General features: G+C 43.6%; 1 protein-coding gene across 2 annotated transcripts in view; it reads right to left on the bottom strand.

The window, feature by feature from the left end:
- PI4K2B (phosphatidylinositol 4-kinase type 2 beta) overlaps positions 1-19,300 on the bottom strand; it is a 101,927-nt gene that overhangs the window by 25,521 nt on the left and 57,106 nt on the right. For both annotated transcript variants that reach the window (XM_030191247.1, XM_030191248.1), the window contains 2 exons: positions 12,554-12,707; positions 579-646 (listed from right to left, as the gene is read on the bottom strand). In XM_030191247.1, the coding sequence (XP_030047107.1) occupies positions 579-646; positions 12,554-12,707 (222 nt within the window). The remainder of the gene's footprint in view (positions 1-578; positions 647-12,553; positions 12,708-19,300) is intronic.

Genomic DNA, 19,300 nt, shown 5'->3' with positions numbered 1-19,300 from the left:
TTCAAATCACATCCAGAGGTCCAAGTACTTCTAGAGGCATTCCAAATGATCTGTGAGGAACTGTCTTCATTAACCTAACACATTTAAAGTCACTAGACTGCTTCTAAAACATCTAGGAGTGCTAAATTAATTGAACATGACATCAAAGATTTGGTTCACTCATCAGATTTGTGCTTCAGGCACAGAGATGCAAGAAAAACTGTCTCTACCGGCCAAAGGATCATGCCTATATATGTCCTCTGACAAGGAATGTTTTAAGACATAGGGTGAAAGAGGCAGAAAACTGACTCAGCACGAAGAAGGAATAACTAGGATAGGTATAAACAGCACAAGAAGCAGCAGTAGTCTAGCACACTTTCACCAACGAAGAACATGGTGGAAATACATATGTGAAGCCATAAGCACATGCTCAAATTCTTGTGGAAGCATCAATACAGATCACCTGATCTATAAGATATGTTTCTATTTCCTGTCAGAAAAGAGTTGCAGATTATTCTTTTTGGCAGCTAAACAATGCATAGAAGGAAAAAAAGGAACCCCAAGCACATTAAAAAAAAAAAAATCCAGTATCTTTTTACCTTATCTGAATCTTCAGTGTCGTCATCCTGGTTTTCATATCTGATTAGCCAGTTATCATTGCCTCTGTCTGCCAAAAAATAATTTGCATATTTTTAAAAACATCTTAGGATTTTACATTTTATGCCAAAACACTCTAGTCCACTTGATTACTAGTCTTCAAATACTATTATTACTGCTGTTTATTTCTACAGCACTATTAGACAAAAGCAATGCCATACACAAACACATAAGAGACCATCCCTGCTCAACAGAGTTTACAATAGATAATCAGGACAAATAAGATACTAGGGAGTGTCATTTATTATGGGAATGATTACAATAACATGGGCATTAACAGGCAAATAATGTGTTAAGGGTCGTTTACTAAGCAGCATTATAGGCGCATTAATCATGTGCGTGCCTACAATATCCTTATAGGTGTCTAAGTGATTAGCACGCATGCTAAGTGTAGGCGCACTAAAAACAATAACACATCTTAGTAAACAGGGCCCTAAGATTTTAAAGCAGCCTCAAAAAACTGGGCTTTAAGCCTGGATTTGAATAGGGCCAGAGATGAAGCAAGTCAGGCTGGAATTTGTTCTGCTGATTGAGCATATCTGAACACAAAGACTACTCACTCAGTTAAAAAAAAAAAGTTTTAAAAAGTACAAATATCCTGAAAGTCAATTTACTTCCATAAATCTAAAGCACCACTTATCTTTTGTCCAAACATTTCCTCAATGATACAAAGGGAATATATATATACACATATATACCTGGAATCCACCACGTTCTTCATTGGTGAAAGTGTGCTAGACTACTGCTGCTTCTTGTGGTGTTTATACCTATCCTAGTTATTCCTTCTTTGTACTGAGTCAGTTTTCTGCCTCTTTCACCCTATGTCTTAAAACATTCCTTGTCACACTACAACAAAGCTGTAACATCAAAACAACAACATGTAGAAATGAGAAGATTTATGTATCAGAGCATAACAGTTGTTTCATCATTTTATGTTAGTGTAACTTATGAGCTGATATCCCTGTACTATCATTCACTGGCTAACAATTTCCCATTGTCAATTAGACTGGAATATATCTGCTGAGGCAGGCGCTTGCTGTGCCAAAACGCAGGACTGAATCATCTATTCAGTCTCGTTGATACTTTGGACTTTTGTTTGCCCTAGTTAGAATTACATTGCCTTTCCAACGGATCCTCTCTGCCTCCTACCAGCAATATGGTATCTAGTGCTACAGAATCTCTGCGCCCAGGACATCACTCCCGAGTATCTAACTGTGAGTAATCTATCTATCTCCAAATTGACACCAAAATGAATACAGTCAAAATACTCCTAGCAATCTACTCCCTTTCACAGACTCACCTATCACTATCCATCCCACTTACAGAAAATAATATCATACCCATCCTACAAAATCACCAAAGACTGATCAGACACTCCACACCTCATCAAACTGACAACCACCAACTTAAATTAAAGGATGATTATCTAAATACGGTCAATACCAACAAAACTGAAAGAAAGATCACAACACACACCATCCAAGGAACGGCAATTAACAAAAATCCACACATCATCAAACTTAACAGCCCCATACCAAAATATCCAAGTGGGCTACATTAATGCTAGGTCGGCAGTTAACAAAACAACAACATCAGATTGGATCAGATCAGAAAACCTCGATCTTATCTTCATTAATGAAACATGGATCCACGATCAAAAGGACCACATTATCCTTGAACTATGACCTCAAGGATACAAAATCACTCACTGGACCAGAATGGAAAAGAGAGGCGGAGGCATTCACTAATCTACCGAGCCCAATTCACCACCGAAACCATTGCTGAATCCATAACACCCCAACTTGAAATTGCCTCAATCAGAATCCATAATAAATCCCTGATCTATCATCTAAACTGCGTCCTGTTTTACGGACCGCCCAGTAACTGGAACGAAAGCCAGCCTATCTTCACGGACTTCATATCAAGTACTTGTGTAAACAACTCCAATTTACTAATACTAGGTGACATAAACCTTCACTTAGAAGACCCCAACTCCACCGATGCACGTGAATGCAAAGACTTCCTGCATGGATCTTAAACGGCCTTACATGCAACCTACCCACATCAAAGGACACACACTGGACCTCTTATCTCACAAACTGTCCACAGATCATAACCTATTAATAACAGAAATCATATGGACAGAAACACCTTGGACCGATCACTACAAAATGAACTTATCCCTAAACTGGCGTAAGAAGGGATTAAATTGTACACTAGAACATACAACTTACACTACGAGAGGGCAAATAGACCCAAAAGTATTCTGGCAACAGATATATGACAACGGATGGACAGCACGAACGGATTCCATACATTATCTCACTCACTGGGATGACAGATGCAGAAGTGTACTGAATGAAATAGCGCCCTTAAAGACAAGAATATCAAGAAGACATAACTCAATACCATGGTTCAATGACGAATTTAAAAAACTCAAAACACAATCCAGAAAACCTGAACGAGCATGGAAAAAAAACAAAAGATGAATGTACACTCAATGCATGGAAACAAATACATAGAAAATACAAATATGCAATAAGACAGACCAAAAGGTCCTACTACAAAACTAAAATAGGACCGGATTATAAAGATCAGAAGAAACTATTTCAACTCGTAAATAAGCTACTAGACACCACCCCTATCACCACAACCAACACAGACATTCCATCCGCAGACAAACTTGCCAGTTATTTTAACAAAAAAATAATAAAATTATGCAACTCACTTCCTCAGCACAACACCGTCATTGAAAACGTCAACAACGAACTGGATATAACCCGACGGATACCCAGCTGACCGTACCTAGTCTACATTTACTCTCCTCACCACTGAATCAGTTACACAAGCGACTCATAGGTTTAACAACACCCACTGCAAATTGGATATCTGTCCCAGCCATCTACTTAAATCCACCCACGACCACTTCATAGCAGACCTCACATCCCACCTAAACTTCATGTTACAACAAGGTCTCTTCCCAGAGGACTATGGCAACATCCTACTCACCCCAATGCCAAAAGAACATAAGAATATAAGCACCGCCATACTGGGAAAAGACCAAGGGTCCATCAAGCCCAGCATCCTGCCTCCGACAGTGGCCAATCCAGGCCTAAAGAACCCGGCAAAAACCCAAAAACAAAAATTTAAAATTAATAATGTTCAATGGACTTTTCCTTCAGGAATCTGTCCAAACCCCCTTTAAACTCAGCAATGCCAACTGCTGTCACTACATTTTCTGGCAACGAATTCCAGATCTAACTATGCGCTGAGTAAAGAAAAACTTTCTCCTATTTGTTTTAAATCTACCACATTCTAGCTTCATCTTATGTTCCCTGGTTCCAGCTTGTTCCAGTACTGCTACTGTGCTCTCCACTGCACTCACCTGCTCCTGCCACTCAACCTGCCTACTAGCCAATCACCTGACTGACTGACTACCACCCACCAGTCTTCATCCCAGCCCATCTTCCTACCAACTCATCACTCCCTGCCCAACTGCTCACCCTCACCTGCCTGTCTCCCAGCCCACCCACCTGCCCTGTGAACACCTCAGTCACTACTCATGGCCCCCATTCACATCCTATTCCTTGCCCTGTCCCTCCCTAATCTTTTCCCCCTCCCACCGCTGTATACCACACGATCTCACTACCCATCCCTGTCCTCTTCCGTCCTGCTCACTACTGCAATACCCTACCTACCCCTGTACTCCACCACCTCACCATCCCTACTGTCGTCCTCCTCCTTCCTAGCTCTCAACCTTCAACACCTCCTTCCTGCCATGAACCCTTCCCCTTTCCTCCTAAGCGCATCCCGTCTTCGTCGCCCTTCCTCACCCACCCTTCTCCGCACTCTCTTGCTCCTTCTCCTGCTATCCGCGGGTGACATCAATCCCAACCCAGGTCCCCCACACCTGTCCTCATCCTCATCTCATCTATGCAAACCTCCCCACGATTTCTCCAATCTCATCTCTATTCCCCTCCTCCCCCCCCTTCTCGTGCGCCCTGTGGAACGCCCACTCGATCTGCAACAAACTTCCCTTCACCCACGATCTCTTCATCTCCCATTCCCTTCAACTGCTCGCCCTAACTGAAACTTGGCTCACCTCTGACGACTCTGCCTCAATCGCAGCCCTATGCCACGGTGGTTATCTTTTCTCCCATTCGCCCCACCCAACTGGCCGCGGTGGCGGCGTCTGGCTACTACTTTCGCCCTCCTGCAGTTTTTAACCTCTCCACCTACCTCAGTCTCACTGCTTCTCATCCTTTGAAGTTCACTCCATCCATCTATTCCACCCACTGCCACTCAGAGTTGCAGTCATCTACCGCCCCCCTGATAAATCCCTCCCTTCCTTCCTTACTGACTTCGATGCCTGGCTCTCCGTTTTTCTTGAGCCCTCATCCCCATCCCTCATTCTTGGTGACTTTAACATTCACACTGATAACCCATCCGACTCTTATGTTTCTCAGTTCCTCACTCTTACCTCCTCCTTCAACCTCCAACTGAGCCCCACAACCCCTACTCACAAATCTGGCCACTGTCTTGATCTCGTCCTCTCTTCTACTTGCTCACCGTCCAATTTCTGCGTTTCAGCTCTTCCTATCTCTGACCACTACCTAATCACATTCACACTTCAGCACCCTCCCCCTCAATCTCGCCCAACACTAACTACTACATCCAGAAATCTCCAGGCTGTCGACCCCCCCCAACCTTATCCTCTAGTATCTCTGATCTCCTCCCTTCCATCATGTCCTCCAAATCTGTTGACATAGCTGTCTCCTCTTACAATGCCACTCTCTCCTCTGCTCTAGACACCCTTGCACCGTCCATCTCCCGTCCCACAAGGTGTACCAATCTCCAGTCCTGGCTGACCCCTTGCACCCGTTACTTTCGCTCCTGCGCCCATTTGGCTGAACGCCTCTAGAGGAAATCTCGCGCCCATACTGACTTCATTCACTTCAAATTCATGCTATCCTCCTTCCAATCATCCCTATTCCTCGCTAAACAGGACTATTACACCCAACTAACTAACTCCCTCAGCTCTAACCCACATCGTCCCTTCGCCACCCTCAATTCCCTCCTCAAAGTGCCCTCCGCTCCCACCCCCCCCCCCTCACTCTCTCCTCAATCTCTGGCCGACTACTTCCGTGACAAGGTCCAGAAGATCAACCTTGAATTCACCACCAAACCTTCTCCTCCTCTTCAGCCTATAACCCTCTCTCTCAACCAACCTCCTTCTCCTCTTTTCCTGCTATCACCGAAGAGGAAACCACCCATCTCCTCTCCATCTCGAAATCCACCACCTGTTCCTCAGACCCCATCCCCACCAACTTACTTATCACCATCACTCCTACTATCACCCCCACCATCTGTCATATCCTCAACCTCTCTCTCTCCACTGCAACTGTCCCGGACACCTTCAAGCATGCTATGGTCACACCACTCCTCAAAAAACCATCACTTGACACTACCTGTCCCTCCAACTACCGCCCCATTTCCCTCCTACCCTTCCTCTCCAAGATACTTGAACGCGCCATTCACAGCCGCTGCATTGATTTTCTCTCCACTCATGCCATCCTCGATCCGCTCCAATCCGGCTTTCGCCCCCTACACTCGACAGAAACGGCACTAAGGTCTGCAATGACCTGTTCCTCGCCAAATCCAAAGGTCACTACTCCATCCTCATCCTCCTCGACCTATCCGCCGCTTTCGACACTGTCAATCACAACCTACTTCTTGACACACTGTCCTCCTTTGGGTTCCAGGGCTCTGTCCTCTCCTGGTTCTCCTCCTATCTCTCCCATCGTACCTTCAGAGTACACTCTCATGGTTCGCCCTCCTCCCCTATCCCGCTCTCTGTTGGAGTTCCTCAAGGCTCTGTCCTTGGGCCCCTTCTTTTCTCAATCTACACCTCTTCCTTAGGCTCCCTGATCTCTTCTCATGGTTTCCACTATCATCTTTATGCTGACGACACCCAGCTTTATCTCTCCACACCAGAAATCACTGCGGAAACCCAGGCCAAGGTATCGGCCTGCTTATCCGACATTGCTGCCTGGATGTCCAACCGCCACCTGAAACTGAACATGGCCAAGACTGAACTTATTGTTTTCCCACCCAAACCCACTTCTCCTCTCCCTTCACTCTCTATCTCAGTTGATAACACCCTCATCGTCCTCGTCTCATCTGCCCGCAACCTCGGTGTCATCTTCGACTCCTCCCTCTCCTTCTCTGCGCATATCCAGCAGATAGCCAAGACCTGTCGCTTCTTCCTCTATAACATTAGCAAAATTCGCCCCTTCCTCTCCGAGCACACCACCCGAACTCTCATCCACTCTCTCATTACCTCTCGCCTTGACTACTGCAACCTACTCCTCACCGGCCTCCTACTTAGCCATCTATCCCCCCTTCAGTCCATTCAGAACTCTGCCGCACGTCTTATCTTCCGCCTTAACCGATATACTCATATCACCCCTCTCCTCAAGTCACTTCACTGGCTTCCGATCAGATACCGAATACAGTTCAAGCTTCTCCTACTCACCTACAAATGCACTCGATCTGCAGCCCCTCCTTACCTCTCTACCCTCATCTCCCCTTACGTCCCTACCCGTAACCTCCGCTCTCAAGACAAATCCCTCCTTTCAGTACCCTTCTCCACCACCGCCAACTCTAGGCTTCGCCCTTTCTGCCTCGCCTCACCCCATGCTTGGAACAAACTCCCTGAGCCCATACGCTGGGCCCCCTCCCTACCCATCTTCAAATCATTGCTCAAAGCCCACCTCTTCAATGTCGCCTTCGGCACCTAATCACGTCATCTCTTCTCAGGAAATCTCATCTACCCCAACTTGACATTTCGTCTTTTAGAGTGTAAGCTCTTCTGAGCAGGGACCGTCCTTATTCGTTAATTTGTACAGCGCTGCGTAACCCTTGTAGCGCTCTAGAAATGTTAAGTAGTAGTAGTAGTTCTATTATTGTTAGAAAGTGTAAACAAATGCTTCACATCTGTCCGCTCCATTCCACTCATTATTTTGTAGACTTCTATCATATCACCCCTCAGCCGCCTCTTCTCGAAGCTGAAGAGCCCTAACCGTCTTAGCCTTTCCTCATAAAGAAGTCCTCCTATCTCTTTTACCATTTTCGTCGCCCTTCTCTGCACCTTCTCCAATTCCTTTATATCTTTGTTGAGGTGCGGTGACCAGAGCTGAACACAATACTCAAGGTGCGGTCTCACCATGGAGCGATACAACGGCATTATAACATCCTTGTGTTTGTTTTCCATCCCTTTCCTAAAACTCAACATTCTGTGCGCCTTCTTAGCCGCCGCAGCACACTGAGCAGACGTTTTCAACGTCTTATCCACGAGGACTCCCAGATCCCTTTCTAGGTCTGTAACTCCTAACGCAGAACCTTGCATGACATAGCTGTAATTCGGGTTCCTCTTTCCCACATGCATCACTTTGCACTTGTCAACACTGAACTTCATCTGCCGTTTGGACGGCCAATCTCCTAGTCTCGCGAGGTCCTCCTGTAATCTTTCACACTCCTCCTGTGACTTGACGACCCTGAATAACTTTGTGTCATCTGCGAATTTAATTACCTCACTAGTTACTCCCATCTCTAGGTCATTTATAAATATATTAAAAAGCAGCGGTCCCAGCACAGACCCCTGCGGGACCCCACTAACTACCCTTCTCCATTGGGAATACTGACCATTCAACCCTACTCTCTGCTTCCTATCTTTCAACCAGCTCGTAATCCAGAATAATACCCTACCTCCGATCCCATGACTCTCCAGTTTCCTCTGGAGTCTTTCATGAGGCACTTTGTCAAACGCCTTCTGAAAATCCAGATACACAATATCCACCGGCTCCCCATTGTCCACGTTTGTTCACCCCCTCAAAAAAATGCAGTAGATTGGTGAGGCAAGACCTCCCTTCACTAAATCCGTGCTGACTTTGTCTCATGAGCCCATGTTTTTGTATGTGCTCTGTAATTTTATTCTTAATAATAGCCTCTACCATTTTGCCCAGCACCAACGTCAGACTCACCAGTCTACAATTTCCGGGATCTACTACTACTATTTAGCATTTCTATAGCGCTACAAGGCGTACGCAGCGCTGCACAAACATAGAAGAAAGACAGTCCCTGCTCAAAGAGCTTACAATCTAATAGACAAAAATAAATAAAGTAAGCAAATCAAATCAATTAATGTGAACGGGAAGGAAGAGAGGAGGGTAGGTGGAGGCGAGTGGTTACCTTTTTTAAATATCGGCGTTACATTGGCCACCCTCCAGTCTTCCGGTACCTCACCTTATTTTAGGGATAGATTGCATATTACTAGCAGTAACTCTACAAGTTCATTTTTCAGTTCTATTAATACTCTTGGATGAATACCATCCGGTCCTGGTGATTTAGTACTCTTCAGTTTGCAGAACTGACCCTCCAAGTTTACAGAGAATTTGTTTAGTTTCTCTGACTCGCCCGCTTCAAATACCCTTTCCGGCACCAATGTCCCTCCCAAATCCTCCTCGTTGAAGACAGAAGCAAAGAATTCATTTAACTTCTCTGCTACGGCTTTGTCTTCCCTGATCGCCCCTTTAACACCACTGTCGGCCAGTGGCCCAACCGATTCTTTAGCCGGCTTCCTGCTTTTGATGTATGTAAAAAAAAGTTTTACTATGTGTTTTCGCTTCTAATGCTAATTTTTTTTCAAAGTCCTTTTTCGCCCTCCTTATCTCCGCTTTGCATTTGGCTCGGCATTCCTTATGTTTTATCTTATTATTTTCAGTTGGCTCCCTTCTCCATTTTCTGAAGGATTGTTTTTTTGGCTCTAATGGCTTCCTTTACCTTATGTTTGGTCTTTTTTCCTCTTTTTCAAATGCACGGAATATATTTGTCCTGTACCACTAGGATGGTGTTTTTGAACAGTTTCCATGCGATTCAAGTTTTTTTACCCTGTGAGCTGCTCCTTTCAGTCTTTTTTTCAACGTTCTTCTCATTTTGTCGTAATCACCTTTTCTAAAGTTAAACGCTAGTGTATTTGATTTCTTAAGATCACTTACTTCAAAGCCAATATCAAAATTGATCATATTATGATCACTGTTATCAAGCGGGTCTCGCACCCTTACCCCTCACACCAGATCATGAGCTCCACTAATGACAAGTCTAGTATTTTCCTTCTCTCGTCGGCTCCTGAACCAGCTATTCCATGAAACTGTCCTTGATTTCATCAAGAAATTTTATCTCCCTAGCGTGTACCGATGTTACATTAACCCAGTCTATATCCGGACATCAAGAAAAACATAAATGATCTCACCAATTACCGCCCAGTGGCATCTATCCCACTAGTAACCAAACTGATGGAGGGCTTGGTGACCAAACAGCTTACTGACTACATGGACAAGTTCTCAATACTACACGACTCACAATCAGGATTCCGCCCCCACCACAGCATCGAAACTGTACTAGTCACTCCCCAGTCTAAATTCAAGCAGGAAATAGCTACCGGTAAAAGCATACTTCTCCTCAAATTTGACATGTCGAGTGCATTCAACATGGTAAACCACAATATATTACTAAGACTCCTTGGCCACTTCGGGATTCTTTTTTTGGAAAATAAGCTCTCAATACTGCCATCTTATTTTCCTTTGAAGAAAAAGTAATCAACAAGGTGGTGAAGAAATAAGGGTAGAAGAGACTGAAATTGTTACTGGTTCAGGAACAGGTAAACAATAGAGGAAAAGTATTCCTCTGACCACCAAAGGACAACTGGAGATCCACTGCCACCATAGTTTGACGGCAACAGAGTCTCACTCAATCCAGTTTGGGGGGAGGGGGGTGGAGTTGTACCACTCGATGACAATGAGGCCAGAGAAGAAGAGACATTACTCACAGTTTTAGGAGAGGGAATTTAACATGTTGCAGATGCAAATCCATTGGACCTCACGCCATACCAACTGCTCCTGATGATCCTCGCAGTCGACCTCCTTTACACTTCCTCATGTTTAAGGGCAAAGTTCCCTGTTCAAGTGTCTCTGAAGGGGTGTTCCCCTTTGATCACACTCTTTCGGGCACGCACCCATGGCTATGCACCCACATCCCACAGAAAAGCACAGAGTTTTATAGTGCAAAACACCCCCGGTGATGTTAGAGATCACTGCCTCCTGGAATGCCTGCTCACCGCTCAGCACTCTTCCCAACACTGTCGGTTCCAGCTTCCCGCAGAGGGGCGCACAGTTTTGTAGCACAAAAGGTCCCAGGTGATGTCAGGGATCACTGCCTCCCGGAATGCCTGCTCACTGCTCAGCACTCACTCTTCCCAACTCTGCCAGTTCCACTCAACCTCCTCTTACTGACTTACAAGTGCCTTCACTCTGCAATTCCTCATTACCTCTCCACTCTTCTCTCTCTCTACACTCGTCCCCAGGAACTCCAGAAACTGTTTCTTTTATCTTGCTGCACCTTACGTCTGCAATAGATTTCCTGAATCAATACATCAAGCTCCAGCTCTGGAAGTCTTCAAATCTAGGCTAAAAGCCCACCTTTTTGAGGCTGCTTTTAACTCCTAACTCCTATTCACTTGTTCAGTACCCATGTCTGCTTTATAATTCCCACCTTAAGTAATTCCCTTATCCCTTATTTGTCCTGTTTGTCTGTCTTGATTAGATTGTAAGTTCTGTTGAACAGGGACTGTCTCTTACAGGTTCAGTATACAGCGCTGCATACGTCTAGTGGCGCTATAGAAATTAGTAGTAGTGTAGGAGTAGACATCAGGAATGACACAAAGATCCCATGACACCAACAGAGGGACAAAGGGCACTAACAGCAGCAAGAAGACCTAAGTCATCATGAAATGAGTAAAGCAGCAAAAATGATGTATTAAAGGCCCCAAGAGAATGGGAGAGAGGAAAAGAAGCACCAACACTGGCAGAAGACTCCAAAGCACTAGAGGAGGGGAAAAGCACCACCAATACTGGCAGGTCTTATTTTATTTTCTATTAAGCTTCTCACTACGGATTCTGTCTGTGCAGCACCATAGAGCCTGACTTCCCCATGACAAAAAAACTCAAATCACTGCCTAGTCCCTCTGTACCTGACCCCCTCATATATTCTTTGCTTTCTCTCAATCTAAGCCTGGTAATTTTACTCCTTTTCCCTCTGTAGTTTATACTTCCTTTAAATCGAGCTTCTCTTCCACTGAAATAGAGAAATAAGGAAATGTGCTGGTCTCAGATTCATAACAGAACAGCCATGGGTTTTGGAACTGAGATTTGGAATGGGCTGTCTGGCTATTTGCCAAGCATTTTCAGCATAGTAGGTCAAGTGACTCCTGTTTCTTCTTGTCCCTTCCCAAAGTGACTCCACTTTATCTGTTAAGAACACATGGGATTGAACTCGTGACCCTCAAAAACAGAGGCTAGGGAATTACAGCTGAAGCCACAGGAGCTGTGCAGGCAAAGTAAATGCCAGTAAAAAGTTATTCTCTGGGCAAGAAAAAAAAGCACGACATGCCCCTAAAAGGGACCACTGGCCCAGCATGGGGTGTCCCTTTGACAAGGGAACAAATGATGGTCTAATAGGTTCCTCCAAGGGCTTGTCACTCTGCTGCCCAAAGGATAATTATTCACTGGCTTCTACCTTGACTATTCAGTGCCTTTGGCTTCAGCTACAAGTCTAACCTCTCCTCCCAAGGATGATGGGTATAATCTCCATTTAGCCCTCACACTAGCTAAGCAAACAAAGTGCTCTTTTCAAGGCCTCATAGACTATAATGGCTGCCAGACGAATAGATTTTTGGTTCAGTCTGTTTGCTGCATTTTACCATTTGGCAGAAAAATGAATACATAACCCTAGCAAATAGGTGTGAAAAGTCCTATCATATGTAAACTAGGGACAACAAATTATGGTTCAGCACGTGAAATACCTGTGTTTCGAATGACATAATCCAAGATAACCAATCTCTCGAACTGAGACTGAAGTTGTTTTCTGGTATTTTCAGGCAAAGGATCAGTTTCAAATTTCCTGAGCCAATAATCAGCTTCCTTGTATCCTTCAACAAACAGTTGGAAGGAGCCAACCTATAAAAAATACAATAACTGGTAAATAATATTTTTTTGATAGACAGACAACTAACAAAGCAAATCAAGTTTACCCAAGACCTGATGCTGATGCGTCTCACTTTTCTAAAGAATTTCAAAAGCAAGCAATATAAACATAGCATATACAAATATGTATGGAGGCCATGGAAATGGTTCTAGTAACCAGGAGTTGAGAAGTATAAATATGGATCTTTACCATAACAAAATAAATAAGGCAGCAAGTACTATCAAGACAACAATGAGGAGATGAGTTTAAATTTACAGATGCAAGTGACAACAAAATACTTACACACAAGACTGAGTATGAGGTTAAGAACACAAGCTTACTACTACTACTTATCATTTCTATAGCGCTACTAGACGTACGCAGCGCTGTACACTTGAACATGAAGAGACAGTCCCTGCTCGACAGAGCTTACAATCTAATTAGGACAGACAAACTGGACAAACAAGAGATAAGGGAATATTAAAATGAGGATGGTAAAATAAGGGTTCTGAACAAGTGAACAAGGGTTAGGAGTTAAAAGCAGCATCAAAAAGGTGGGCTTTTAGCTTAGATTTGAAGATGGTCAGAGATGGAGCTTGACGTACCGGCTCAGGAAGTCTATTCCAGGCATATGGTGCAGCAAGATAAAAGGAACGGAGTCTGGAGTTAGCAGTGGAGGAGAAGGGTGCAGATAAGAGAGATTTACCCAGTGTACGGAGTTCCCAGAGAGGAATGTAGGGAGAGATGAGAGTGGAGAGGTACTGAGGAGCTGCAGAGTGAATGCACTTATAGGTCAACAAGAGGAGTTTGAAATGTATGCGGAAACGAATAGGAAGCCAGTGAAGTGACTTGAGGAGAGGGCTAATATGAGCATAACGACCTTGGCGGAATATTAGTCGTGCAGCAGAATTTTGAACAGATTGAAGAGGAGAGATGGCTAAGTGGGAGACCTGTGAGAAGCAAGTTGCAATAGTCTAAGCGAGAGGTGATAAGAGCGTGGATGAGGGTTCTGGTAGTGTGCTCAGAAAGGAAAGGGCGAATTTTGCTGATATTATAGAGAAAGAAACGACAGGTTTTAGCAGTCTGTTGAATATGTGCAGAGAAGGAGAGGGAGGAGTCCAAGATGACCCCAAGGTTACGAGCTGATGAGACAGGAAGGATGAGAGTGTTATCCACAGAAATAGAGAATGGGGAGGAGGAGAGGTTGAACCTACACCAAAACGGCTGCCTGAAGCCGTGGTACCAAAATTATTCCACTCTTCATGCCATATCATTGCAATTTCTATCATCCAAATGTGCAACTCGAGTTGCACTAATAGCTAGTGGCAAGCAGAAAAAAATAGATTCAGCATTTGCAATGATAGGAAGAGGGAGACAAAGTCAAACCTTCCAATTCCAATCAAGATGGCGACAGCAGGAAATTTTAGATATCTCCTAGACTCAACCACGTCAGTCTGCTGCACTTAAGAATATGATGCATGAAAATACAAACATAAGAGAATTATAGGTGGAAGAGGACAACATCAAAGTGCCTCCCAGGAGCAACCTGTGCAATTACGTGTTGTAGTCCTGGAGGACGACATGGCCCAAATTCGTCTTCTTAGTGAGGCCACAGAGGTTTTGAAGCAAGAATTAGAGGAAGCAAGCAATCACAGTACAAATAACATTCGAATACTGGGGTTACCTGAGGGAGACGAGGGCCTCCATCTAATTGCTTTTATTGAAGGATTGATACTGCAATTATTATATGAAACTTTTACAAACCTCTCTGAGTTAGCACATAAGTATTGCCATACTTGGACAGACCAAAGGTCCATCAAGCCCAGCACACTGTTTCTAACAGTGGTCAATCCAGGTCACAAGTACCTGGCAAGACATTTTATGCTGCTTATCCCAGAAACAAGTGGATTTTTCCCAAATCCATTTTAATAATGGTCTATGGACTTTTCCTTTAGGAAAACATCAAAACGTTTTTAAAATCTAGCTAAGATAATCGCTTTTACTACATTCTCTGGCAATGAATTCCAGAGTTTAATTATACCTGGAGTTAAAAAAAAAATTCTCAGATTCATTTTAAATTTACTACTTTGTAGATTCATTGCGTGCCCCCTAGTCCTAGTATTTTTGGAAAGAGTAAACAAGTGATTCATTTCTATCTGTTCCACTCCACTCATTATTTTATAGACCTCTATCATATCTCCCCTCAGTTGTCTTTTCTTCAAGCTGAAGAGCCGCTTCAGCCTTTCCTCATAGGGAAGTCGTCCCATCCACTCTATCATTTTTGTCACCCTTCTCTGCACCTTTTCTAATTCCACAATATCTTTGAGATGAAGTGACCAAAACTGAACACAATATCCAAGGTGCGGTCGCACCATGGAGAAATACAAAGGCATTATAACATACTCATTTTTGTTTTCCATTCCTTTCCTAATAATACCTAACATTCTATTTGCTTTCTTAGCCACCGCAGAAAACTGAACAAGAGGTTTTCAATCAACGATGACATCTAGATCCCTTTTCCGTTCGGTGACTCCTAATGTGGAACCTTTCATTACGTAGCTATAATTTGGGTTCCTCTTTCCCACATGCATCACTTTTCACATTAAACATCATCAGCCATTTAGATGCCCAGTCTCCCAGTCTTATAAGGTCCCCTTGTAATTTTTCACAAACCTCTTGCAATTTAACAACTTTGAATAACTTTGTGTCATCAGCAAATTTAATTACCTCACTAGTTACTCCCATCTCTAGATCATTTATAAATATGTTAAAAAGCAGCGGTCAAAGCACAGACCCCCCGGGGAACCCCCACTATCTACCTTTCTCCATTGAGGATACTATTTAACCCTATGCACTGCTTTCTATCTTTTAACCAGTTTTTAAGCCACAATAGAACACTACCTCCTATCCCATGACTCTCCAATTTCCTCTGGAGTCTTTCATGAGGTACTTTGTCAAACGCCTTCTGAAAATCCAGACCAGCTCACCTTTATCCACATGTTTGTTCACCCCTTCAAAGAAATGTAATAGATTGGTGAGGCAAGATTTCCCTTTCCTAAATCCATGATGGCTTTGTCTCATTAATCCATGCTTTTGAATAGGCTCTGTAATTTTGTTCTTTATATTAGTCTCTACCATTTTGCACAGCACCAACGTCAGGCTCACCAGTCTATAATTTCCCGGATGTCCTCTGTAACCTTTCTTAAAAATCGGAATTACATTGGCCACCCTCCAGTCTTCAGGTACCATGCTTGATTTTAAAGATAAAATTACATATTACTAACAATAGTTCTGCAAGTTCATTTTTCAATTCTATCAGTACTCTGGGATGAATACCATCCACTCCAAGAGATTTGCTATTCTTCAATTTGTCGAATTGCGCCATTAAATCCTCCAGGTTTATAGAGATTTCATTTAGTTTCTTTGACTCGTCAGATATGCATACCATTTCTGGCACCGATATCTCTCCCAAATCTTCCTCTGTGAAGACCAATGCAAAGAATTCATATAATCTCTCCGCTATGGCTTTGTCTTCCCTAATTGCTACTTTTACCCCTCGGTCATCTAGCGGTCCAACCAATTCTTTTGCTGGATTTTTGCTTTTAATATACCTAAAAAAGTTTTTACTATATGTCTTTACCTCCAATGCAATCTTTTTTCAAAGTCCCTCTTTGCCTTCCTTAACAGCGCTTTGCATTTGACTTGCCATTCCTTATGCTGTTTCTTATTATTTTCAGTCGGTTCCTTCTTCCATTTTCTGAAGGATTTTCTTTTTGATCTAATAGCGTCCTTCACCTCACTTTTTAACCATGCCAACTGTCGTTTGGTCTTCCTTCCTCCTTTTTTAATACATGGAATATATTTGGCCTGGGCTTCCAGGATGGTATTTTTGAACAGCATCCAAGCCTGATGTAAATTTTTGGCCTTCGCAGCTTCTCTAAGATTTTTTTCACTGTTCTTCTCATTTTATCATAGTCTCCTTTTTGAAAGTTAAATGCTAATGTATTGGATTTCCTGTGTGTACTTACTCCAAAGCCAATATCAAATATGATCTTATTATAATCACTGTTATCAAGTGGCCCCAGCACCACTGCCTCATGCACCAGATCATGCGCTCCACTAAGGACTAGATCTAGAATGTTTCCTTCTCTTTTTGGCTCCTGTACCAACTGCTCCATAAAGCAGTCCTTGAATTTATCAAGGAATTTTGACTCCCTAGCATGCCCTGATGTTACATTTAGCCAGTCACTATTTGGGGTTATTGAAATCACCATTATTGTGTTGCCCAGTTTGTTAACCTCCATAATTTCTGATAACATTTCTACGTCCGTCTGTTCATCCTTTTCCCCTTTACATATGGAATTTCAATCCATAGGGATTCCAAGATGTATTTTGCATCCTGCAGAATGTTTAGTCTTATTTGACTGAAGGCCCTCCTTAACATACAATGCTACCTCTCCACCAATCTGATCCATCCTATCACTATGATATAATTGTACCCTGGTATGACAGTGTCCCACTGGTTATCCTCCTTCCACCAGGTCTCAGAAATGCCTGTTATACCTAATTTTTCATTTACTGCAATATAGTCCTTTCCCATCTTATTTCTTAGGCTTCTGGCATTTGCAAATAGACATTTCAAACTATGCTTGTTGTTACAGTGTTAATTTGCAATCTTTTGTCTGATTTTTATTGATCTACTATGGTCTCTTTTGCAACCTCAATATCGGGACACCACATCTTCCCTGTTTTGCTGATATCTTTGAAAGATAGCTTGTTCCAAACCATGCATTTTTCAATGACTGTCGGCCTTCCCCCAGGTTCTAGTTTAAAAGCTGCTCTCAGGTTCTACTTTAAAAGCTGCGCTATCTCCTTTTTAAATTCCGATGCCAGCAGCCTGGTCCCACCATGGTTAAGGTGGAGACAATCATTCCGGAATGAGCTCCTCCTTCCCCAGAATGTTGCTCAGTTCCTTATAAATCTAAAACCCTCCTCCCTGCACCATCGCTTCCATCTATGCATTGAGACTCCAGAGCTCTGCCTGTCTCTTGGGCCCTGAGCATGGAATGGGTAGCACTTTGGAAAATGCTACCCTAGAGGTTCTGGATATGAGCTTTCTACCTAAGAGCCTAAATTTGGCTTCCAAAACCTCACTCCCACATTTTCCTGTCATTGATACCCACATGTACCGTTGGAGCAAACTTGAGTTGGCCCTATGAACTTGGCCTCTTAGTTCTGGGTGGCTCCTCGGCGTACGGTGCTTGCAAAGACCACTTGCCCCACTACTCGTTATACTCTTCAGGTTTGGGATTGTATAGGACAAAATCGAGACTTTCAGTTATCAAAGTTTCCTCCTATTGTGGATAACCCTCTTCTTCTACCTGGTCAAAGCCCTGGCGTCTGATGCAGTTAGTTATCTGGGGGCAACTTTTTGATGACGCTGACTTAATACCTTTTGAAGAACTGGCTCATGACTATGAATTGCCGTCGAGTGATCAAATTATTTGCAGCTCATTTCTTAAATTTGAAATCTATTACATCTGTTGTCATGTGGGAGAACACTTTCCTGGAAGATTTAGGTGAAGGTTTTCATAATACTCATAAATTAACTTCAGTACTGTATCATTACCTTAAGGACAGACTGCCCCTTGATGTGTCCCAGAGCTAAATGGGAAACTGAGCTAGGTACTCAATATGAGTATCGTGAGGAAGACAATGGAAGAGGCATTGCCATGCTTGTCCTGAGATGTTAACTTTATTTATTTGTTGCATTTGTATCCCACATTTCCCACCTCTTTGCAGGCTCAATGTGGCTTACAATACATCATGAATAGTGAGAATACATGAGAAAGTATACATTTAGTAATAACAGAAGGATTTTGGGTAACATGATAATGATAAAACATAATAGTAATTTAGCAAGCAATCATAGTAAGAAATATTTGAGAATTATATAAGAATCTATATAAATAATTCTCACCTCCAATTCTGAAGCTCACAGTGTGGCAGGGAAACACTGAAGCCCTGTACTGTTGTAGCCTGTCAACACCACTCACTCTCACTCATACACCCGCCCTCAGCCATGCCCCCAGACACGCCCCATCCGGACATAATTCGCAACCCCAACATTCGAATGAAGCCCCCAAGTTCCACCCACTTCCATAAAGGGTTCGTAAGTTCATGTTGGTGAAGCCTCTCTACTCACCATGTCTTTTGGACACGCCCTTGCGTCAAGCGTGATGACGTCACGACCAAACTGCGTATATGTAACAGCTTCGTCGGCGAATCAGCAGCAGAGACCCTAACAATCTGTTGTGCGCATGCGTCGCCCCCCCTCCCAGGCGCCGACAAACACAACCGTTCACAGGCCTGGAACCTCCGACGGAACGAGAGGTACGGAAGTAACAGGTCAGGAGGAGGTGGAGCCAGGATGCAAGTGGCCAATCCGGGGCATTGGAGGCATGGCAACAGTTCCCAGGCCCCGCACCCGCAAGAGAAGCGCTATCCTTGCAGCGCCGCTACTCCAAACTGCACCACTGGCAACAGCGACGCACCGGCGCCGCCAAGATGGCCGGCGTTACAATCA

This window comes from Microcaecilia unicolor, chromosome 2 (genome assembly GCF_901765095.1).
Source record: "Microcaecilia unicolor chromosome 2, aMicUni1.1, whole genome shotgun sequence".
NCBI classification, from domain to species: domain Eukaryota; kingdom Metazoa; phylum Chordata; class Amphibia; order Gymnophiona; family Siphonopidae; genus Microcaecilia; species Microcaecilia unicolor.
The sequence above is the reverse complement of the archived record's forward strand: the minus strand, read 5'-3'. Positions and strand labels throughout refer to the sequence as shown.